At 42.5% G+C, this 24,954-nt stretch overlaps 1 protein-coding gene across 1 annotated transcript in view; it reads left to right on the forward strand.

Annotated features, from left to right (window-relative positions):
- Positions 1 to 5,946: 5,946 nt before the first annotated feature.
- UBTD2 (ubiquitin domain containing 2) overlaps positions 5,947 to 24,954 on the forward strand; it is a 55,185-nt gene continuing 36,177 nt past the window's right edge. Inside the window, exon 1 of the mRNA XM_075102413.1 lies at positions 5,947 to 6,089. Coding sequence (XP_074958514.1) covers positions 6,020 to 6,089 — 70 coding nt within the window. The 5' untranslated portion in view covers positions 5,947 to 6,019. The remainder of the gene's footprint in view (positions 6,090 to 24,954) is intronic.

Genomic DNA, 24,954 nt, shown 5'->3' on the forward strand with positions numbered 1-24,954 from the left:
CATTAGCTAGGCCAAGAGAGAAGCAATAGGTCATGAATTAGCCACTGCAAAGCTTCTCCTCATCCTCTCCTTCTTCCCCACCTCTGCTCAGCAGTGAGCACAGCTTTACCTACACGCCTGCTAGCTTCTGACTCTGCCGGTATCATGCTTGTCTCCTGACACAGAATACCCCGCTGTCCACAGATTAACAAAGAACTGGGAGGCCATGTCACTCCTGGGGTCTTGCTCATTCCGGCATCCAGCTTTCAGCACCAGCAGTGTTCCAGGGAGGTGCAGGCAACCCTGCAGCAGGTGTAGATGAGCCAGGCCACTCCCGAGGTGTCTCCAGTTCCAGGTATTGTCCTCTGTGAGTTTTGCGGAGTCCTGGGTGTTACGCATTTCTTCCACTCTCTACTGAGTTACATGCTCCATGAAAAAAATTGTTCCTTAATCAGCTCTGACTTACCCTTTTACCATTGCTATATATGCCTTCATTCCTGCATGACAAAAAAGGAAAAAAAGGAAATTGAAATCTCTTGTCCTGTTTCCTCTCACTTATTCATGACCACAGATATTTTTGTCATGTCCCCTGCTATATTCCCTTTCTATAGTAAACCACATCCTACATCCCCATGTCTTCCCTTTGAAACCTCAGTGTCCTTTCAGGTGGAGATATGGGATCCTGAGTGAGCCCTCCAGATACTAATACAATATTGATAATAGTAGCAAATATAAAAATGGTCATAACATAACCCATTGTGTGGCCTGTCCTTCTGTGCTGGCTCAGTGACCCAGCAGCCTGTAAAACAGATCCTCCTGCATCAGAGCAGTTTGCAGGTAGGCTCAGGGCCCTCATCCTCATCCCTCTCTTTGTCCCGCTGCCACTAAGCCACTTCATTATTTAGCACACCGATACATAACACTCCCACACCCACCCAGGCAGAGAATCAGTTCAAAGGCAGCTGAAAGAGGAGAACTTGCCACAGCAGGTCGCAATGAGATAAGGTTCTCATGGCTTCTATCGCAGCCAATTAGCAAGAGCTGGCGCTTCATATGCTCCAGCAGCACCGTTCAGCTTTGAAAAGAAAACTTAAATCCAGCGCTGTAACAGTAACAGCAGGACGTGAATGACTGCCTGGCTGCAGATTAGCAAGAAAGCGATACTCTTCAAATGCCACCATAACAGTAACAATAACAACAACAGCTTAAAATGTGCAATTTATTTTGTCATACAGTGTTTTGGTGTGCAATCAAGGTCACCACAGGAGGGAAGCAGTGTTTCACTTTTGTTTCGTCTTTTTTTTTTTAAATGTATCTTTTGACCATTAGAAAAACCTCCCTGATGTGACAAAGCAATAAATATCCCTTATTCAGACAATTTAAGTTGACAGGACCTGGTTGGGATGGTGGGTTAAAAAACCTCTGCTTTCAGAACAGCTTGCAGAATTCAGAATTTATTACAAATAAGAAGCATGTTTAAAGGGAGAAGCAGCAATAAAGCTGTCATGAAACAGAAAATGAAAGCGGACAGCTCACTTGCCAGCTGCCTTTGTGCGTGCCGGCCACATTGGTACCTGCTGGCCAACAGCTAATACTTTAAGATATATGTTCCCTTCACCCAGCTAAAAAATTGGTTTGGAAGTTCTTAGTTTCCAGTGCAGACAAGAAATGGAACTTGTAGTGGAACTGCCATATATGCCTATAGCCTGAAGTCAGAGCAACTCTTTTCCCACAGAAATTAAGAATTTGACAAACATAACTTCACAAAGTTCTGGGTTTAAAGACATGAATGAACAGAGAAATACCTGGTCAAACTCCGGGCTGATGTATTTATCCGTTTTCAGGGTAAAAAGCAAAATATTTCCATGGTCCCTGTAAAATAACATCAGTGCTGAAATGCTCAACAAAAAATGAGCCTTTCCTCAGCAGACAGTCTGGCGGCACAGGGTAGTGCCACTGGTGTGTTCTGGGCAAAGCAAAACTGCCAGCAAGGAATATATGGGGGAATTTTGTGGGTTTGTGCAGTAGAATTCACCACACCTGGAGATTCCTGCCATCATCTCTGATGCTGCATGTTAAATAGTAATTTTTAGCCTTTCTAGTGACCCCCTTTCTACAGCTATTGAGGATAAAAACCACAGAGCTTTGCAGAAATGTATAAAAGCAAGCTGAAACATCACTATTCCTTCTGTTATTAACAGAGAAGACATAAAGAGCCTGCAAAAGTAGCCCACAGGAGTAGGAGTTGAGTTTGGCAGAGATCACGAGAGAAAAGTAACCCGCTCTTCACAGCAATACAGTCTCCAATCTATGGAAGTTCCCTCAGAAGCTCGAACTGCCCATCCCAGAATTTCCTGCAGCAGAGGCATGTGCCAAGGCATTCCAAGAGATGTGTTTGCGCTCCTGGAGATGTGCTGAAGGACGTGCACTACCAGAGGGCACAGGGGAGGCACAGGAAGGATGAGGCAGAAATTCACTCTGTACTCAGCCAGCTCTGGATGTCCTTGATGACTGATGGGGTTCCTCAACCGCAGGGACTCCTCAGTGCAGTGTATTTCTTCCCCTTGGTCATTCCCTTGTTAGACTCTGCCTTGTTTAACATCATTTTGACACAGCTTTGCAGTCTCTAGGTGGTGGAGACTGGTACCACTTGTTTTGGTATGGCTTTCTAAAGGACAGATTATTTTAGCTTGGAGTCAGCCTAAAAATCACTGGTGGGAATTTTGGAACAGGAGCTGGCATTCCTCAAAACTGTTATCTAAATGTAAGTGCTGTGCATCATATGGGGGCAGAGAAACCTCCATCATGTTGCCTGTGAAAATGAGGCTACAGTTTCATTAGCTTTCAGGAAGAGCGCCATGTGGAAGTAAATCTGAAAATAGCAACTTACTAAATTTCTTCAGACTCTCTGAGGAGGAAGACAGGCTCAGAATCGCATGGTGGTTGGACTCCATGGCTCTTTCCTGCTTCTGCTTCCTGTGGGACCTTTGGCAAAAACCCTCATCTCTCGTGTCTTCCTTTCCCATCTGCTGAAGGAGGATGAAAGAGATCTGGGTAGACTTTCACTTACAGTGATAAGATTTTGATACTACAGTCCTGGGTAGCACTGATAAAAATCAAAATGTTGATGCCTGAGACAGAAGTTTCAGCACTGGTGCAATTTGTCAGCATCTCATACTTGTTCCCACACAAAGATGAATCATCAGAGAACAGGGATTTATCATACTGCATCATCGTGTGATGGTAAAAACCACCACCATTGACCACGAGCAAACAGCAAACAGTGAGATCCGAGTTGGAGAGAAAAACTGGTGAGGTATACAGAATATTTCAATATATAGGAATATACAGGAAATAATCTTGACAATGCAAACGTAGATCCACTTAGGGCTTTTCTACACGCTGCATTCCTTGGCCATGAACCCCATCGCTTTGGCCCTCCTGGTACAACACGCAGTCCAGTAGCACCTTGTCCCAAAAGAATATCCTTTAGCTGTTAGCACTGTGGGATTTATAAGCCACAAAGAATAATTTCTAGCCATATAGGATAGTTGTATCTATAAGGAGTCGTCAATTCATTACAGCATTTAATTTGTGAAATGACACTTCTGATCTTCAAAGTGTTTTACATCCCACACATTGCAAGCAGTTAACAAGTAAAAAAGAGTAAGAATTAATTAATCCTAGCCATACCCCCGAGAGATCTGTAGATAAATATTAATCTACTGATAGAAATAGAGCAACTGAGGTTATGCGACTTGTCCAAGGCCACAGTAGGTATCTAGGGCAGATCCAAGATTACAGGGCAGGAACTCTGATTGCAAAGCTGAGCTTTCTGCCAAAAGCCTCTCATGAAACTTATTCTGAGGAGGAATATAATCTTCAAAATAGATGATCCGTTTAAAAAAATCTTGGTTTGCCTTCTGTACTTTATTAGTGTGTTGCAAGTATATCCTGATACATGGGGTCAGGCTGTAAGTATTGACTTTGGCCCATATTGAGTGTTTATATACACAAATACATACAGATTTATTACATACAGTGTGTGTGTGAGAACAAGAGGTATCTAATGAAAGAATTCAGTACCAAATATGCAGAATAGCAAGCATTGATGTGTTACTGCACAGCTCCACAAGCAGACTGCTGTCTGCGTGCGGACACGCTTTCCCATGCCAGCTTGCAGTCCTGCAGCTGCTCCCTTATGGAATGGAGTCACAGTGTATTTAACCTCCCTCAGCCTCACTGATGGGCATTTTTGGGATCTCACTGGGCAGGACGATATCCAGAGGTAGAACCCCCTCAGTACACATCCTGAGCACCTCACCACAATCCATGCTTTCTCTGCAGAATTACTGTACTCTGATGATGATATACCCACATCAACACTTACTCTTATGAAAATTTGCAAACATACATCCTTAACTTTATTCCATTTTCCTACAATTTTGAACAAATTATGTTCAGTCCAAAATAAAACAAAACAAAATGGACATACCTTTGTTTATACCTGTGTATGTCCAGGCAAACCCCTGTGTGTCCCTCAGATACAACCTGAGGAGAAAACTAGAACAACTGAGCTCTGTGTGTTTCCTTTATCTCGCTTAAATGTCTGCACAGACAAGGAATTTTTGCTTTTCTTGTAATTAGTGTGCATGTGTTCAGACTGTAATAGTCTTTCCTTAGGTTTTCTTACCAGTCCTGACCTTCCTATTTGGACCCATAAAGCAGAGCAGCTCTACGTCTTTTTGCTCTCAGATGATAAAGTGCTCGGCATTTGGGACTCAGCTTATCTCATACATTTGGGATTTTAATTACCAACACAAGTGTCTTCTCAAAGGCTGGCTGGTCTTTCGGTATGAAGATTATGTAGGAAAATTAATGGTAGAAAAATGGATTTGTCCATCCATTCCTTTTGCTGTGGTGACTATGAGCTATGCTATTTTAATTCTAAAAAATACATTTGCAATGTCATCTTTAAGGAGGTAAAATACACTCCAGTTTTGTTTTCTGCTATTTTGTGTATCAGAACATTAAGCTGCCATGTGTAGCAGAGTGTGTGGGGAACCCAGGGCACAGCCTATTACCATGCTTTATTTTTTGCCCTGTGCTTCCATTTTTCAATGTTCTGACTTACTGCTGCTTGTTTCAAAGAGCTCTAGAGCACCTGATGCTGTATGAACCATAACCCCCCGAACCCATGGAGCGATTGCTACTCTAGGCATTAAGCACACAGAAGTCAAGATTTTCTTCTCAGAGGATTTTAGTCAGATGCCAATTGACCAAAAAGCACTGATTTCACTTCAGTTTTATTTTAACAGGCAGTCTGTTAACACAGAAGTAGTTGGATTAGCAGTACACAGATTTATCCCTGAGCATGCGTGTATATTTTATTCATGTGCAGACATAAATAACACAAGAAAGCACGGGAAAGCCCCAGGCTGCACAGTGATTAAAACAAATACACCTCGCTGTCCAAGGCCTCGGCGGCGCGGCCGGCCGGGGCGGGCGGGCCCTGCTCACCTGGGCCCGGCTCCGTCCAGCCCCGGCAGTCGCCCGGGGCCGCGCCGCCCTCGACCTCCTCCCGCGGCCCGGCCCGACCCCTGCGGCGGGGCCGATCGCGGCGCCCTGGAGCCGCCCACCAGCTTCCACCGGAGCTTCACCCTGCCCCACGGGGCCGCTTCCCTCGGGGGGCGAGCGCCGGCCTCGCGCTCGGCCGCAGCCAGGCCCGTCCCGGCCTGCGGGCCTGGGCGGCGCACTGCCAGGCGAGGCGGCGGCCCGACACCGCCCGCGGCCGCGGCCGGGCCTGGAGCAAGCCCGCGGCCGGCCCGGGCGGGGCCCGCAGCAAGCCCGGGGCCGGGCCGGGCCGGGCCGGAGGAGGAGCCGGGCGGCGCGAGGTGGCCGCGCCTCGGGGGCGGTGTTGCTAAACCGAGGAGGCGTCTCCGTCTCCATCGCGCCTGCCCGGCCGGCGGCGGAGCTCGGCCACAGGGGGAGGGGGGTGGGGGGGCGGCTCGGCGGCGGGTCTGCGGGCCGGGCGGGCCCCATGGGCGGGTGTGTGGGCTCCCACCACGACTCCTCGGGCAGCCTCAACGAGAACTCGGACGGCACCGGAGGTGAGCGCCGGGACGCGGGGCTGGGTGGGCGGCGCAGGGGGACCCCGGGGCGGGTGCTGCGGGCCGGGGCCTGCGGCGGGGCTGGGGCCGGGCCGGGGGAGCCGCTCTACCCTCGCCAGCCTCGGGGCGCCGCGTCCGGTTTCCCCCCGCCCCGCGCCTGGCCCCGGCGCGGCCGCCCGGGCCGCAACTTTCCTGGGGCGGGGGGCGCGCTGGGCACCCCCGGCCGGCTTACGGCCCCCGGGAGCTCGGCGGGGTGCCTGGGCGGACCGCCCTGGGCCGGCAGAGCCCCCCGGCCCCGCGGCTGGTGTCTTCGCGGCGCGGCCCCTCCGCCGGACCGCCGCGGCCCGGGGGCCGTTGGCTGGTGAGATACAGACAGGCTGGGGAAAGGGCCTGCCCGGGGCTCCCGAACTTTTGTTTTCCTTGGGCCCAGCTGCCTGTGGTGTGCGGGAAATGCTTCTTCGGGTAACTTAGATCCTGGCACTGCTGCGGGTGTGGGTTTTTTCTTTTTATTCTCTCCAAGAAAGACGAATGCTTTCCTCCAACTTAAATCACCCATGCTAAATAATCAATTTCCAGCGACTTCGGATGCTGGAGCAGCACGTTATCACTCGTGTGCAAGTGTGCACCTACTTAGTGAGCACAGTGTATGTGGAAACGCTGCAGTCTAAGCAGCCTTTACCCTTCTTTTTTCCTCTACCTAAATGTCTGAATGATTGTTTTTTCAACCTCCTTAGGTTTGCGGACCCCTGATGTTCTCCAGCTGAGCTGTGTATGCTATATAGTCATTTAAAGTCAGCTTACCATCAGGGCACTTGACTTATAAGTAGTTCTTGCGCAGGCAGGGTCCACAGGTTTCAGGTTGAAAATTGCTGACCTAGGTCTATGTTTCTGCTTGTGCCTTATGGAATATTATTTATCAATTTGGGTTTATTTTGGATCCCCCAACTGATGGGTATTCTGTTGTATCAGTGACTTTGCTGTTGTTCCTTAATGTAAAAAAATGCAGCACTTAAAATTATATCTGAAGCAGCTACTTGCTGATTAATGCCAGATACCTAGTTTGTAGAAATACCAGAAAGTCCAGCTGCTAAGAACTGTGTAGGATTTAATCACATCATTGTTGTTAAAAGGAATTTTATGGCTTTGTGTAGTATGAGTCTTCCTTGTTCTTCTCCTCTATTAAAAAAACAAAAGAGCTGAGTTATCTAAAATGCATCGGTACTAAGCAGACTTACCAACCAGTTAAAAATGCAAGCCTGTCAGTGCAGAAAGGACCAGAGCATAATAAAAGTCAAAGAAAAAAAAAAGGCAGGTATCATTACGTACCCAAAAAGTCTTGATGAAAAAATAGCATTAAAAGCTATGGTGACATTTGTTCTGAGACCTGCTTCAGCAGCTAGGTGTTATGAGGTGAGATCATGTAACAGAAATAGCCTTGGTTTAATTTCTTCACTCTTATCTTGCCTGTGATGTTGAATGAATGAAATAGGAGGGGGAAAAATTAACAGAATTTGGCTGATGTTGTAAAATAGTCTTATTACATGCCTAGTAGCAGCATGAGGTGAGTACTTTCTGTCCAAGTTGTCTACAGATTGCTGTCCCAGATGGACTTAGGGAGCATGTTTCTGTGTGGTGTTTACATGGCGTGACACACTGCTGCTTTGGGGTTAAAAAACCTATTGTGCTTGATGCATTAGAACAGCAGCTGGGTTTTTCAAGATGTAAGAGATGTGAAATGCATGTCAGCTTGCTCATGTTGATTCATGCTCTAAGGATAATGTTCCTTAAGGTTGTCTCACTGAAGTGAAAAGTGATGAAATTTCAGCTGAATTATGAGCTTCTTAGGACTATCTTAAACAATCAGCTACAGTGTGCAGTAGCCTGTTTTGTTATGTTACCTATCTGTTCCTGCCTCTCAATAATAAGAAAAGTGGGTGTCAGTTAAGCTGAAAGAACCTCAGAATGTCTTTTATAAATCTAACTCCTGAGATGTCAAAGTCCAGCCTGCACTAATTCTTAGCTTTACAAATTCTGTAAACATGCCCATGCCAAGTATGAAATCTGACTTGCTCTTTTGAGGGAGATTATGTGTTGAGGTATCAGAAAGCAAACCAGCTGAAGCACAAGCAAACACCATTTGGGGGCTAGATCTGTGCAGAAAGGTGACGTTCCTGTTTCCCATATAAGGCTCACTTCCTCCAGCTCCTGGGCTGTGACCTAGTCTGGTGTATTCGCATTCAGATTGCTGCCAATGAGCAGGGTCAGATCCTTTTATAAATCTTAGGAAGGTTATTTTGAAACAGAAACATCTCAGCTCTAACCAGAGTGTTGCCAGTGACGGACTTTCTTTGGGGAGGCTTTGTATTTTCCCCAGAATGGCAAAGTTTCTTGGAGAATTATGAGTGGTCAAGGGGTTGATTAGACAGCTTGATGCTGCATAAAAGTGGGAGCTGGATCTCAAGTCTAATTCATACTGGTCTCAGTCTATTGCAGTGCTGTGTGGAGCTGGCAAAATCTTGCTCAGTTGTATCACTGGAATTGAGATGAGGATTTGTCACATCCCTATATTCTTCTTGGTCCTTTTGTCAATCACTGGCACTTCCCGTTACTTCTCTGCTGCTTGGCAAAGCTGACTGCGTGCCTTGACCACATGCACGTCCTTTGTCTTTTACTATTGTTATTTTTCAAGGTCAAGATGCTGCATGTATCCAGAGAACTACTGTGTCTCCATGTGTAAGACTGAGTTAATCAAAAATTACCTCTTTCTATGTGTGTACCAGCTTATTGCATGTTTCTGTTTGCATTCACTGAAGCAGGAGGAGTCTGTTCCTTAACAAGAATTAAACAGATACTGCTTTGCCCATCCTGCTGGAAATGAAATGGTCTTTGCAGATTGATACCAGCTGTTTCATTATCACTGCTCTTCTTAGCAAGTTTTCATTTCAATGGAATATTGCTTGTCATATTTAGGAAAAAGTATCTGTCTCGGTGCTTGGTGCGTTGTAGTCCAGCAGAGCTGTATTGTGGTGGGTGGGCATCCTGGATGCTGAGATGGATTTATTGGTGACTCTTTAAAGGAGGTACAAAGAAGAATAAATTATGATTAATGATTTATAGACACGGTGGTTTTTGCCCCCCCATCCATTTAGCTTTTGGGAGCTGAGCACCACATTTCTTCTTGCTGTATCTTGTCAAAGGTAACTGAGTTTCTGCAAGACGGTGAGACTAGGGGAGAAATAGCTAGTCTCTGGCCGCATAGAGGTTATGTGACTTGTTCCATTGTGTGTTCAGAAGAGCGTTGGGTCTGGAGTTAACTGCTGGAAGACTCTGCACTTGTGCCTGTAAGCAAGGTTTAGTAAGCTTATCAGGTACGTTCCATTTAGTACAAACAGGAGAACTTCCATTGCCAACTTGCCATCCCCACAGGGAAGCCCTTTTTGGAGGGCTCTTAAATTTGTTTTCTTTCTTTGGAGGGGAGCAGTGGGAAGGAAAAGGAGAAATAGGAACCAATTCCTTTTCTTCTGGCAAACTCTTAACACTATTAGAAGTTGCATATTACTTCGTTTTACTTGGTAAAGTTCAGCGAGACAGTTATTCATGTGGAATAACGAAAGGGCAGGAAACCCAGTGTCTAGAAGTACGAGCATGACAAGTCATTACAGATTAAACCTTTGGGCTGCAGCTGTCTGATTGCTGCTGTGCTCTCCTTGACATGATGTTCGCCTGCCTGCTGGAGTTCTTATCGCTCTTCCTTGTTATAAAAGACGGTGATTCTGTTTGAAATTTGTCGTCTTTACTGCTGCCCCTATCACCCAGCAGTGATAATAGGGACAAGTGGAAATAGGGCTGCACATTTGACTGACATCCTAAAATAGAGGATTATTAAAAATAAAAATTCCCCCTGCAGTATTTGATGCAGTGCTAGAGCTTCATTAACTTCTAGAAAGCCAAATATTGTGCTCAACCTCTGCTTTTGATAACTGGACGATGGTTTCTTAAATATTTTCTTCGGAGTGCTGTGCAGTGCTGCATATCACATGTCTAATTTGAAGTTACAATAACTGCTTTCACGGTGCTTCTATGGAAGACTGACCAAGGGAATTTGCATATTAAGTAGTCAGATTTGTTGCTCACAATTGGACTAATACAGTAGGGCTATGCGCAGCTTGCACGGGGGGGTTAAACAAGCATCTCGTGACTGAGCAGTTAATAGCATTTGGTGCCTACCCCTTGTATTAGAGCATACAAAGAATCGCATCTGGAAGTGTGAATTTGCAGTGTGTTATAGCTATTGGATACAAGCTGTGATGGTGCGTGCCTGCACGCAGCACCTTTCTGGGGTTTCATTGCCATCTAAGGGAGGTAGCTGTAGACTTCAGGTAGATCCTGCTGTTTTGTAACACAACCCTGAAATATGGTGCTGAATGTGTTTTTACAAAAGTAATATTAAATCAGAGCTGACGTTAACAGTTAGGTCTTACTATGGCTTTTTTTTTTAAAAAAAAAGAATCATAAGAAAAGCTTAGTATGGCTTTTACAACTTCTCTAAATCTCTCATGATGTCCACAAGAGCCTGCGTGATTTTTATCAGGGCTTTGTAATAAAAGTAGCCTTTAGTGGCTCAGTTTCCTGAGGGCTGGGCACCTGCTGCCTCCTTGAAATCATTAGGATCTGTGAATCTTGTGCTGAGAGTGCCTCATAATTCAGTCCCAAGTATTTTTCTACTGGAATATCTTTTTGATAGTATGACACTTTCCATTTGTAAACTAATAGACTTTGTTTTGTTTTTCAGGTGGTAACAAGTAACTCTTAGAAAATGAAATAAGGTGTTATTTTTACTATTAATAAGGGCTGACAAACGCAGCTGTTCAGTTTCCTTTTTGGCGTTGTTCTTCCATGTAATTGTTTGTTTGGTTTCTAGATGAAGTGATTTGTTTTAATTTCTCTACTTGGGATTTCAGTGTTGAAAGCAACAACGTCCTCCTTTGAATGTTAAGTATAATAAGTGGCACATTCATTGTCCTTTGGAGAATTTTGATAAATGGAAAATATTATTAGTTGCCTGTTTGAATAAACTCTAAAAAGCAGGGATCCACTCTGATTGCAGCAGATAATATGATAGCTATTATTTTTCGTGTGAATGTTGAATAATATAATTTGTGAGTCACTAATTATAATACAGTTGAAGCCAGAAATGAAGATTTGCCTTATAGTTAAGTCTTGCCAATTCCTGCAAGTCTTCTTGCAGGTACAAAGAAAGGTCAAGTTGGCCATAGCTGGTCTGGATACACAGCTCCTGAATGAAAGAAAGAAAATCAATATCTGAAAAACTTCTGACCAGATGACTGTGTTTGAGAAATGAATACAACTGCTCCTTTGCTGTTTTATAAGCAAAAAAGGACTGTGATACTTAGAGGGTTTGATGTAAAAAGTGCTTTCACCATGTCTTGTAGATAAAGGCTGTGTATAAAAGTCAGTTACATTTTCAGGTGGTTGTTTCCAATTTGCTACCTGTGCTTCACTGCCTTGAAATTCAGACTCCTTTGGTGCAAATACTTCACGATTTTTTTTCCTCTTAGTCCTTAATTTTTTTCCCCAAATTGCTTATGCCTGCTACAGGAAAGTATGCTGAACTGGCCAGTAGGTGCTTCATGATCCTCCTAATCCTTTCTCACTAGATTTGGAATGACTTTTCGAGTGTGGCTGGTGCAGTATGTCCTCCTCTGCTGCAGAGAAGCCACATCCCACTGCATTGGCAGCCATGCAGCATGGCTTTCCCAAGTACTGCTCTGAAAGAAAATGCAGGAAGGGCTTGGTTTTCCTTCATATGGGGTGTTACCTGAGAAGAGGTACAGCTGGGTGTGTGGCTGTGAGCTTTCCCATCCCAGAGCTGGTGGCAGCCCTGTCTTGGGAAGAGAAGGGCATTTCTATGGGGGAGTTCTTCCCTGCTACATCCTGGCTGGGGGGTGGCAGTCTGCCTGTGGCATCTCTTGAGCGTGTAGCACCTAGCGGCAGCTTAAAGGCAGGAACCATTGGTTCAACTTCATTCTTTCCCACGTTCAGGTGTTTCAGCTGAAGTTGTGGCTTTTATTTTTCTTCCAGCTGGATGCTCAGTAGGAGTCTCATTTCTTTTGCAAAAGTCACATTATAAAATTGAGCCTTTCTAAATCTTCCTAATTCTGGTTTTAAAAGCTGTTTGTTTAGGCAGCTGTAGTCATCATAATTGTAGTAAAAATAAAGTAAGCAGATGGATGAGGCAGGCCTCAGGGATGTCTTGCCAGTTTGGGATGCTGAATTTCAGCATGCAGAAAGACACTGACCTTTGGTGGATGCCAGGGCAGTGCGAGGCATGCATGTGTACGGTGGGCTTTCAGAGGCATCTGCTTGCTTTGTTTATTGAAAACCTACAGGCTCTGTTTGCTCACAGTGATGCTAAGCCTTTGGCATTTGTATGGCAACTTGGCAGGGCTGGTGAATCTGCGTGTCAGGAGCAAGCATGTGGGGCACATCGGATCCACTCGCTGGGGAAGCATCCATGCCACGGCTGCTGGTCCTGCTGGTGGAAGGCTGGTGCCTGGCACCGCTTGGCATGGGAGCATGGCAAGAGTGATGAGGCTCAATTACCCAAAATCAGAACGGAAAGGCTATGAAGTGACCCGTTCCATGAAGCAGGTGCCGTACAAGGAAGAATGAAAAAGCTGAAGTCAGTAACCTGGTTTCTGGCTGTTGAATGAAACACTTTGTTTGCACTCTGAAGTTTTTAGTTAGAGCTTAATCGACTGCCTATATGTTGTCTGGCTGAAGTCTAAGATTTGAAGAAAGAGAAATGTTCTGCTACTTAGGGAGCAAAAGAAGTGCAGGCTTGGGGTTTTTTAAGGGGGGACAGAGGGGAAGCTTTTCCGTCACATTGTGATTGTGTTTCCAGTGTGAAAAGTGAAAAGGATCTAATTCAGTGTTTCATACTGAATTACCAATATCAGCGGAAGAGTGGCACATCCAAAAGCAGCACAAGTGCTCATTGCACTGCTTGTACAGTTGATGGAAAACACCTATAGCATCGTATGTAACTTGATATTTTACTGTCTTGATCTGTGTGCAGTACAATATGCAGGATGTCTAATGTGGTTTATTTAAGGTTCAGCTGGAACATGAATTTTGCATTTGCTGCCTTCTGCTGACCCTGGGCTGATCTCACAGCTGTTAGACAGGTAGTAGCTTTCTCTCCTGGCATGCTCCGGTTAGGTTTGTGCAAATGAGAGATGGACAAAAGATGGGGCAGTGCAAACTACATAAAGCATTTTTGTTCTGTTTTCCAGCTTTGAAGTAAATTAAATGCTGAATAGGGCTGGAGTTTCTTAGGCTACCTTAAATATTTAAAATGACATATGTAGCCTGTCATCCTGAGACTTAACACTACTGAGAGATGCAGGGGCACTGCAGGCTCTGCAGGTAATAAGTGCACGAGTGATTAATACGTGCTATCGGTTTGCAGGAGCTGTCCTACATCCAGTTGACCTCTTAGGGCCTAATGTAAAGCATTTGAAAATTGTACTTCATAAAGTAGAAATACTGGTGGGGATAAGGATCCTTGCTGCTATGTTTGCGTATTAGATCACTTTAACAGCTCCTCCCTTCATCCTTTCCTCAATGTCCCTTTCTTTTTTTCCTGATCTCCCCCCCTCCTTAGCGAACATGATTTAAAAGGAAAAATTCAAAGCCCTGCTTGAAAGCCGTTTGTGGGAGGACATGGGCACAGCTCTGAATAAATGATTCTTTACTTCTGTAGAAACTCAGATGTGCTGAAGGATTTTTATAGATATATCTATATATATAAAAAGACATCCTTGTGCTGAAGATTAGGTGGAAGGGAGGGGGTTAGGGGAATTTCTGTATGATCTATCATGTGGTTTTCCCACATTCTCAAACATGAAAGAAAAGGCACTTTACAAATGGTAGTGGAGAGTGCTTCAGTACTTGTCAGCAAGAACAAGTGCTGCCTAGGGGGAAGATTAGAGACTAAAATGTGAAAATGTATCATACAGTGCTATAGATTGCATGTTATCTTTGTACATCTTTAATAGGGAAAGTTTACCCTTAGAACATATATATTTAATCTACCATTACCGATGCTTCTATAAATAACTAAAATATTTTTTCATAAAATGAAAATATAAACACTTTATAGTTCATCACAACTTACAGTTTAAAATAATTTATAATAAATGTAGCAACTATAAATAATTCTTAGTTCAAACAACATATTATGTAGGAAGGCATTTTTCACCTTCTCCCTCTTTAAGAGCACTCTCAGGGCCTGAGATAGCACTGGCAGCAGAGTATAGTAGCTTGGGGTTGGAAGCTTGTTACCGTTGTATTTAAAAATTCAGTCATGGAGCTCAATTTCTGCTCTCACGCTGTAATCAAGGGTACTCTGGATTCAGGAGAAGGATCTTTTGTGCCATTTACTTCGTTGCTTTATTTCTCTGCCACGGAACTATCATCTCCTGTGATTTCTTGTCTGTAGGGGTAAACACAGTCTTTCTGTAAGAGTACCTACAAAACAGCAGGTAGTACCTGCAGCTGGCAAATGCCATTTTCTCCTACCAGGTTGTTTGGTTTGGGTTTTTTTTTTGGCAACATGCTGCTGCTTGAGTGCCTGAGCCTACTGTAGAGCATTGGCAATTGCAGGATAATGGCTGGTTGGTGAAAAGGTAGATGATTTAAGTAAAAATTGCTAGTTCACATGCTTCGGATGTACTGCACAAAGTATTTCTTGGCAAAGCATTGTGTATGTCATATGCTGGACTTATTAATGCCTTCAGAGTGTTTTCAGGTGCATTTGCTTCATCTCTGGTGTGAGTAAAAGCTACGTACATCAAAATAATGTCTTTAATGCAGGATACTTAGCCTCTGGTTGGGATCTCACTGGCCAAATGCTGCTGAACCTCTCTTGCACGAGTCATTCGTTGCATCCCTATTCCCCATAGGGGACAAGAAGAACCTGCAGGAAGTGAGGACACTCAATGTCTCTGATCATGGAACCACATTTTAGATGCTTTTTTTGGTGCAGGACCGTACTGCAGGTAAAAGTCCTTGTTATACTTATTGCAGGCTCTGGTTGCTCCAAGCTTGTTAACACGTGGACTGAAGCAAGGGTGAGAAGACATGGGCAGTATGCAGTTTGGAAGTGTTAATGGGAAGCAAAGTGTAGCATATGTGTTAAATAGTTTGGAAACCATAAACGTTATCTGAAGGTTGGACTAACAATTTCACTAACTCTTGCTGGATGTATTTGCAAGGAGGCTATATTTGGTGACAGCAGTAGTTAAACATACGTTTAGATGAAGCTTAGCACTCCAGTCCTTCACACCTCTAAGTAGCAGCATCCTTCGCTGTTCCCAGATTTGTTCTGGAAGCCTGTTCAGGATGTGATGCGAATGCCCTGTTTGCTATGGGTGAGTGAATCTCTTCCTTTGCCTGTGCATTACATCTAGTGCATGTAATGAGCAAACCTGCTGAACGGGTGGCAAATCACAGGTCCCAGCTGAGGGTTAGCACTTTGAAGGGTGAAGAAGGGGAAAGCTGTCAAATATCTATTTAAACTTTTTTGTAAAGAGTTGGAACTTACTTGTGAATTGCATGTCAATGGCTTGGCTCAGTAAAATACATAACAGACTGATTATTTTTTTAAGTTTTTTTTTTTTCCTGTGTGCCTACAGAAGTACATTAAAAGAATGTGGGTTGCTGTAAATACAAGCAGTTATCAACTAAAAATGTGTTCTGTGAAGTGCTCATCAATATTGGATATTAGTCTAAGACAGGTTTAAATGCTCATTTGAAATAAGTTCTTGTACTCATTTGTGTGTTGGGTTTTCACATCTGTAGATCTCCATTGTACCTTTATAATTCTGGTGCCAAAACAACTTGAATTGCAACAGAAACCTGCATGTGTACTGAAATAGCATTGCTCGATTAAAGGCACATGCTTTAAATCAGTCACGTATTATATACCTTCACACTGATGCAATGCCCTGTTGCTGCCTTAATGCAACCAAAACAAGCTCATTTGTTTTACGTATCCAGGACATTCTAGCTGCTGCACTGATACTACAGCACAAAAATAGCTCCAGAAAGTCTATAGGCTCAGGTTTTGGCTTTCACTGAAACTCCTTTGGAATGGAACAAGCAGGAATACACAACTTCAGTTTCTCCTCTGGGAGAAAAAAGAAGCAGCAGCGTTGTCAGAACAAGCGAGCATGGATATTGCGGTTTGGTATTGCCAAGGCAATACAGAAATTAGTTCTTTAGGTGTAAATAACCCTCTAGTTCTTGAATTCTGACTCATGATAGAGACTTTCTAAACCAGTCTGCTTTCTCTCAAAATGAGAAAACAGTCCAGCATACAGAAAGATTTATTTTCCTGTAAACCACTAAAAGCAGTTTAACTGTATTTGGGGTATCCTTTTTCTTCTAAATGACCTAAACCCTTAGAAACGTACCAGGTGTTTCTCAACCATGACAGAACTGCCTGGGCCACCACTGCCTTGGGGAGATCATGATGTAAATAATGCCATGTGTCTGGATACAGGTTTCCAAAAGCTTTTCTACTTTTTGTTTCTTACAGAGAGAAACACTACCAAAATATCCTTTTTAGAGTTAAAGGAAGATTCCAGAGTTTCATGACCTTGTGGATTTTCCATGGATTCTGTCCTGCTGGTCTCTTCTTAAAATTAAGTTTCCTTTGCTTACAGATGGACTAGTGGTATTCCTGAGTACAGGTTGCTGTCTGGGTCCTTTTTGGACTAGCTAACAAATACTGAAAAAAGTAACAGTACCAGACCCAACCAGTTTACAGTCTGATAATTGGCTCTTACTGGTTTGGTGGAAGCAATTTCTGCATTTTCTGAACTGTCCTTATCCATTGTGGGGTGTTTGTGGTTGGGTGGGGTTTTTTTTGTTTGCTTTTTGGTTTTTTTTGTCAAGTAAGCTTGACCAGAAGGGAGTTCTTGACTCCTAATCCTACTATCTTGCTACTGCTTCTACCTTGCCTATTTAGCAGTAACTAGTCTTCTGAAGTTCCCATGTTTTACAAGGTACCATCTCACTTCTGCATCAATTGGCTTTTGTAGTCCTTCACTCACAGAAGTCCAGTAAGATATTAGTAGAGCTGACTCTTAAAGCACACACAAATCTCATCTCCTTTGGATGTCTCATGCCCTTTCTAGCAGAATGGCTGGTCTGCTGTGCACCTAATTCTCCTAAATACCATTCTTTCTTGTAGTTAGGTTTAAATTGGGAAGTGGCAGAAGTCATGGCTTGTGATTAAATTACCACTCTAGCTTTTTAGGCAGCTTGAAAAGTTAAATACTCCACTGGTTTTTGGAGACATAGTGCCCAGCAGTGGGGAAAACACAGCAAACTCATTTGAAATAAGAGGAATTTGGATTCCTTGTTTACCTTTAACATAATGCATGTCGCTTAGTGCTGCTGGTGTGGACTTCCAGGCATTTTTGATGCAAGTCAGTTATGCAGAGGCTGCTTACCAAACCATCTGGAAGTAGAAATTTGAGGGCGTGTTAGTTGGTGAAGCCCAAATGAAACATCCCTCTTGTGCCCATCCTGTTGATAGGGTCTAGCTAAGCACTTCACCCTGGAGTAGCGATTACACATGCAGAATGGGTGGTCTTCCTGAAGTTCCCTATTCCCAGCCTTCATCCATCCCGGAACACGATCAGTCACGATCAGTTCTCAGGGAGCAACTTTTTCTCAATTTATAAGTAAACATATTTAAAATGGTACTTACCACAGCTTCCTCAAAATACTGCATCAGAAAACAACTGTTTCTTTTGGGTTCTACATAACTATTCACTTACACAATATGACTTTTTCTGGCTTTGTCTGTCCCAAAGAAGACAGGTGTTTTATGTTCGGAATGCAAGTGCAATTTTTTTCTCCAGTTCTTTCTGATGATTGTATTCAGGGAAAATGGTATGCTGCAGGATACAGAAGAAACAACTTAGCATTTTATCTTATTGTGGTGGGACTCTTACTATGAAGAGTTAATAATTTGCATTGATCTCCACATTAGTTAGGAAAATGGGGGTGGGAAGAAAGCATTTAAATTCCTGCCAGTGTCCTACCTTGTTAATGTCTCTTGGCAGGCTACATCCAGAGATATGCTGAGAGTGCTGCTATGTGATCATCAATGCTGTTAATAAAATAGGTGTGTTTAAGTAATGATAATTCAGCTTAAAACAAGCCAGCAAAGGCTTCTGTATTTCCTAGTTCAGTGCTGTGTCAAACATAATATTCTGTCTTAGAAATTCTAACTGATCTAATCTTGTCTTAAAACTCTTTCCAGGTTTGCCTACTCAAGTGTGCTGTCGCTATCTGATTGCTGTGCCTGCCAAATTTCTGAGCTGAATTCATCTTCCGTTGACAAAGTGCACTTCTAGCTGCTCAGTGCCATTACCCTTCCTTCTTTCACATGTTTCATTTCATTATTATAAATTAATATGAGGATTTTTTCCTGCTGAAGGAACTCTTGCCGTGTAATTCAGATTTAGATATCTGTACCATTTCTTTTCCTGTTCTTATTTTGAAACTGTCCAACTTTCACTTGTTTATGTTGAAGGTTAATAAATAAGGAACCCTTTTTCTCACAAAACATATTTTTCTGTCAAGATGGTTCAGTGCAGATTATTATGTGTTAAAGTAAATTTTGGTGCTCAATAATGAGCCCTGTGAATGAGCTCTTTTCAACTGGGGGAACTGGAGTGCTACTCAGAGGTGAACATTTTCTGGTAGATTTTCTCATGCTTATCCTTAGCTTTTACACAGGTCAAAACCTTTGGATTACACAACTTCCCCTCCCCTGACTTGAGGAGGGATATTACAGCTTGCTCTTTCTGTGGAAATATAGTTGAAGCTGATTAACTAAGTATCAGGTACTTTATTAACTAGTCTTTAAATGTTCCTAGGACTAGCTTTTCCAAGCAGTGTGATTGCTGAAAACATATGTATTTCAATGGCTTTCTTGGAGTGGCAATTTGGACTGAGAAGCTTTGGACAGTTTGGATCAGCTCCTGCTGTTCCAGGTGTAGGTATCTAACAAAGTGGAAGACACAGGCTTTTCTGTGATAGCCAAGAAGAAAATGCTGTGCTTCGGGGAGAGGAAATTACATCTGTTATAAAAATAGGCATTGGTTCAGAGTACTAGAGATCAAACTTGCAGGTCTAGTATGAAGAGAACATTCAAAGAGGATTATTCTTCCTACTTGATTTTTTTTCCCAACCATCTCTAAGTAGTTGATATTCATCTTGGATGTACCCTGGCAAAGATTACTCTTCCCACAGCAAGAGTCTCTTGTTTCTTATTGCCTTTCTGATTATTATTTTAATAGCCTCTGTTGCTAGTAGTGCCTAAATATTGCTGTAACAGGGAGGGTCCTGAATGCTGGCCATGATTTTATGAACCAAAGCTACAGCTTAAAAAGTAAACAGGAGGGAAACTGCTGTTGGAAGAAATCACTGCCTGGGGCCTGGCCTGAGTTGAACAAAGGTGCTTGGTCTGCTCAAGTCCCAGCCATATGCTTTCCATCCCTAGTCTTGATACATGGTTTTACAAGCAAGGAAACGTAAATACTTTCTTTTGTGTATTTATTCTACTTGCTGGGGGATCTAAATGGGTTTCTTTCAGGTTTACAATTTGATTGCTACTGTGATGGAGCCCCAAATACAGCCCCAGTTATGCTGGGTCTTGGGTTTGAGGTACCCTGGATCAGAGCTGCAGAAGCAGCACTTCATGGCTGTGGTTTGCTCATTAGGGCACAGTAATTAGTACCACAAGCCGGGTGAATCTGCAATGTACTTGCATCCAGCCACTTTTGTGAATTCTTCTTTTAACTGCTATAGCCAGCCATCAGAGGTTTTGGTATTTTTGTTTTTTTTTTCAATGCTTTCAGAAGTCCTTCCACCTAAACAAAATAATTTTACCTGTGCAACAATGTGAAAACCCATGGGAGATCTGGGCTCCTCTTTTCAAGCAGCTGAAATAAGAATCTTTTTTTGCATTCTCACTCATTACCAGTTGAAGTTCTTATCCTTAAATTTGAAGCTAGGCTTATTTTCCCTTCAAGTAAGGAGAGAAGGGGTGAGAAGAGGGTCTGTCTAATAATGTGGAGTTCTGCCTTAACTCAGAACCAAAGACTTTTCCTATAGAAACTTAACTCTCAAATCCAGAATCAACATACATTTATTTTCATCTGCTATTACAGTACCTATGTCTTAAATTATGTGGAAAAAGTAGGAAAAGTACATCTGTCCTGAGAAATGGTACTACTTTTGCTTATGAGTAGATGATGACACTGGAGAGATAAGCTCCTTTGAGCATTATGGTGAGTACATTTTTAGAGAAGACAAGCGTAGCGTGTGGTCAAGATCTACTTCAGCTATTACTGGATACCTAACAGCCAGTTCTATTGCCAACATAGTCATTGCACTGCCAGTTTTTAGCTGAGTTGTTGAGAATTGAGTGTGTTTTAAATGAAATTATTGTCCATAGTGATCCCTTTGTTTGGAAGGCAGAGGAGTTACTTAAGAGATGTGCTGTGTGTCTGTTGGAAACGCTGTCCTTCGGTACAGAACAAGCATTGTTTAATCCATTAATAAAGCTAAATACTTCTGTGCTCAGGGACTTTTGAAAGAGATCAAATGAATTTGCTAAAGGTGGAAAGGCTCTGGCTACTTCAATCTATCTTCATTTGAGCAACTTAAATGAAGAGGGCAGTTTCCTGTGCCTACTCCACAGTCCTTCCATCTCATGGAGAGTAGCAGGCTCCTACAGAATGAGTTTTACAGCAGAAGCTGACATCTGTGCTCAACATTGCTCAGAGGAGGCTGCCTTGTTTATGCTCCAAATTTGGGTACCTTTGCTTAAATGTTTAAACTCAGATTGCATCAATAATCCTTGACTACAGGCTATAATAGGTCTATTTTTTTTTTCCTGAGTACATACACAGGGGGTTAAAATGGCCTTGAAAAGATGGTTTTAAGGCTATTTTGTTCAAGTGTTCCCATTTAAGAGTAGAGTTTTATTTCTGCCTGGATGTATGAGACACAGATGTATATACAGGTTGCAAAAAAGGCTTGCATATTTTTCATTTTAGGTTGGGAAGACAGATGATAGCTTTCTAATTATCTAAGCAATGCACTAGTGTCTTCCCGTATTATTACTTGTCTCTAACTCTGGGATAAATATGGTTTTCTTAACAAAAGGTGTACTTGAAAGGTAGGAGTTCCTTATAGCTAAGAGGTAGATATGTATAAAATAGCTGGGCATAGCTTGGTCTTCTGAAGTTGCCTGGGCATTGTTAGTAAATAGCACATAATATACTGTAGATACAGTTTGTGCAAATTTAAAGAAATCTTGCTTGCAGATGAAAGTTAATAACTGCCTTATATTGAGTGGTTCTGAAGCATCATCTACTAAGAAGACTTTTAAAGGCTTTTTAATATCCAGCCTGTTCTGTAAACTATATCACTATTAACCTGAACAACAATAGAAGTAACTAAACTTAAAGAATATGCCCAACTTGTCCTCTGCTAAAAACAAAACAACAAACAACAAACCTCCACGACCAAACCAACAGAAACACAACAAAAAAACCTCACCCGAACTCTTAAATGTAGAGTTCATGTTCATATCATCCTCATGCTCCTCGTTCTTGCCATCTCATGTTATACACAAGGAGTGCACAAAGAGGAAATTCTCTGCATTTACCATCAAAAGAAGGATTATACAAAGGTAATTGTGCTAATTAACGATGTAATTATTATAATTAAACTAGTTACTTTCTGTACTGTTTTGTTACATAATTCATTAAGTCCTTAGTCCAATTACAGAAGAATAGTTAGTAGAAACAATTTTTTTTAAACTTTTGGGTATGGTATATTTCCCTTTCATTGTATTTGAAAACAAATGGGATCTTTGTTCAACCTCTGTGATGAACTCTCTGCTTCTGCTTGATGCTCCTTCTGTCCCTAAAATCTTTTCCCTTGGAGAATGCAGTTGAAAACAAGTTTTAACTCTAAAAACTCAACTCATAGCATGTTTTAGCCTTTCTTGCAAGATCTGCATAACTAAATGTCTATGAAAATGATAGGCAAAGGATTGGCGTGACCCTGTCAGGGTAGAGCAGCAGTCTACTGAAGGGATGTGGCACCTTATGGCATGGGAGAGGAACTGCATACACTGAGACATGGGGTGGGACACATGCGTGAGTGGTGGGGAAATTATCCAACTTTGCTTTTACTCAGAAGAAGGTAGTCTTTATCCTTGCTCTCAGGTGATCCTAATATGGACCTTCTCTCTCTGAAGTGCTCTTCTTTCAGGGTCTAGTTCTTGTTTTCCTCCTGTGTTTTATCATCTCCAGCATCTTCAGCTGGAGAACAGAGCTGTCAGTCAATTGCTATAATCTGTTCCTGGGTCCCCACAGCTCCTGTAAGTAACTGCTTTCGTTTCATCATTTAAGCAGATTCCAGTGTCCACTTTAGATTCTGTGGCTTTTTTACACATTGTTTTAAGGCAAACTCCTATCGTCCATATGGGGCGATAATCAAATGTAGGGTTGGACCCACCACATTTTTTGGTAGGAGTTAATTTTCAAGCAGATAGTTCCAAATTTATCTTCAGTTGTTCTTTACCATGTGTTCTAATCTCTGGTGGGTGTGTAGGGAGCAATAGACTTTCTCAGCATCCCAAAATAGCTGCTGATTACTCCATATCACTCTTGGCTGAGAAGCCCAAGTGTTGTACCTTTGAGCCATTTATGCTGATCGGCCTTTCCATCCATTTGTAGACCTTTGAGCTGCTGAGCTTTCTCCAGTGTTGGGTGCTGGAGTTTCTTGGAGAATGGTAGTCCAGAAGAACAGATAGGAGTTTAGTTTCAAAATTGCTTATTTAAAAATCTAACTTGCATCATTTTACTGTAGCTGTTTTTTTTCCCCACTTGTTTTAGATGACATTCGGTTGACTCAAGGCTGGAGTTTGCGTAGAGTGTGAGCATATGTACTTTCATGAATAAATTTCAAGCTTATTAACTGGATTGTGGATCTAGAAATTATTGACTATAGACGAGAAGTAAATTAATGTTTTTGGTTTTTCACTGGGGTGTTAAACCATCAGTGGTCAGATATCTGCCTGGCAGAAGTTCAGTGTGCACAGTCAAATGTATGAACATTAAAATGGACCTAGGTCTTCTGGTACCTTGCTGTTTGGGGGAACCAGAAAGCTCAGTAATGCTAACATTTAGCTTCTGTGCTCATACTAATTTTTTAATGTTGTGACGAATTGCTTTTTCCTGATGGGAAAGAAGGGACAGTAGGGGAGGAGGATGAGTCCTGCTAGTTAAAATATTGTAGCATGTAGAAAACTCCTCTGTGGATGAAGAGCCTTTTTTGTTAAGGGCAGCTGAAATATAGAGGGTTTTCTGTTAGTTTGGGGTTACTTTTTTGTTTGTTTTTATTGAACCTGACACAGAAATGAAGTCTCACCCTTGCAAGGCCTTGGGTTTTTTTTTATCCTGTGGCTGTAAACTTGCCAGAAAGGACAAATATTCCAAAAAGATGGGCTTGGTGGTAGACGGAGAACCAGGTTCATGTTCTGGGGGAGTCCCGAGTGATACTGTGGTGTCATGACTTGGGCTGTGTGACCTTAAAGAATAAACATCAACAAGTGGGGTACTCGATTTTTCTGCTCCTAAGTCACTGGTGTGCTGGTGCTGTGTATGGCAGGACTGACTTGACAGCTACTGAAGATGATGTTACCACCTACTGTTGAGAGCTGGTTGAGAGATTACTTTGCAGAAAGAAGTTTGACATCTGAGGAACATCGAGAATGCATTATCCCACCATTACACATCTGTCTGTAGTTGCAGGTGCTTAGCATGGCTGTGTGCCCACAGGTCTGCCTTGTTCAGCTTGCAGACGCAATTCTCAGAAGTTACCAGGGCATAGTCCCTGGAAAAATGATGGTAGATTTTAGTTAGGTACTAATATAAAACACTTCTTAAATGGGAACCAAGTTGAAAGTATCTAAAAATTGATACAGAAGTAATTTGTAATGAGTGGGAAATAGTAATTTTATCGTGAAAAGCTACCTTGTAAAATAGATCTTAGTAAAGGAGCAAGTATCATTTTGACAAATAAAATTTCTTAGATTAAATCTTTAAATGTTTGCTATGTTTTTCACCTGTTCCTTAAACTGAGAAATTGCCTTTCAGTTCTCCAAATGGCACCTGTGAAAAGTAATATGGAACTGTAAAACTAAATCATCAAGATAATGTATATTTGGGATGTGTCAGGTGTGTGTCATTCCTATTTTGAGCTTATACTGAGCTCTTAATTGACTGATGAGCTTAAGTAGCTGAGATACAGTAATAGTGCATTTAGTTAATTGGCTAATGTGAAACTTTATCCCTGCCAATAACTGTGACACTGGAATAAATTCAAGACATGGTGTTAGATCCTGTAACTAAGCTAATTTAATCATTGGTCATTGTAAAAACAGTTACCAACTTGAACGTGCTTTTGTTCACTTCCTTCTGGAATTTGTGACTGCTGTGCATGGCAGAAGTGACATGTTAAGCAATGCCGTGTTCACCTAAGTATTCATTAGGAACATTAAATTGGCCATTTGTCTTGTGCATTACACCTTATATTACATAGACTGTGTTAAATTTCAAATTTTGGTGGAAGGGTTTAATGCAACATAGCCTGATGCAAAGTAACACTGTGGTGAGACGGGTTCTCAAAATTGTGCTGACTTCTGCAGCTCCTCCTAAGCAATTCTACTGTAGGGGAACCC

The sequence above is a fragment of the Phalacrocorax aristotelis genome, chromosome 8 (genome assembly GCF_949628215.1).
Source record: "Phalacrocorax aristotelis chromosome 8, bGulAri2.1, whole genome shotgun sequence".
NCBI lineage: Eukaryota > Metazoa > Chordata > Aves > Suliformes > Phalacrocoracidae > Phalacrocorax > Phalacrocorax aristotelis.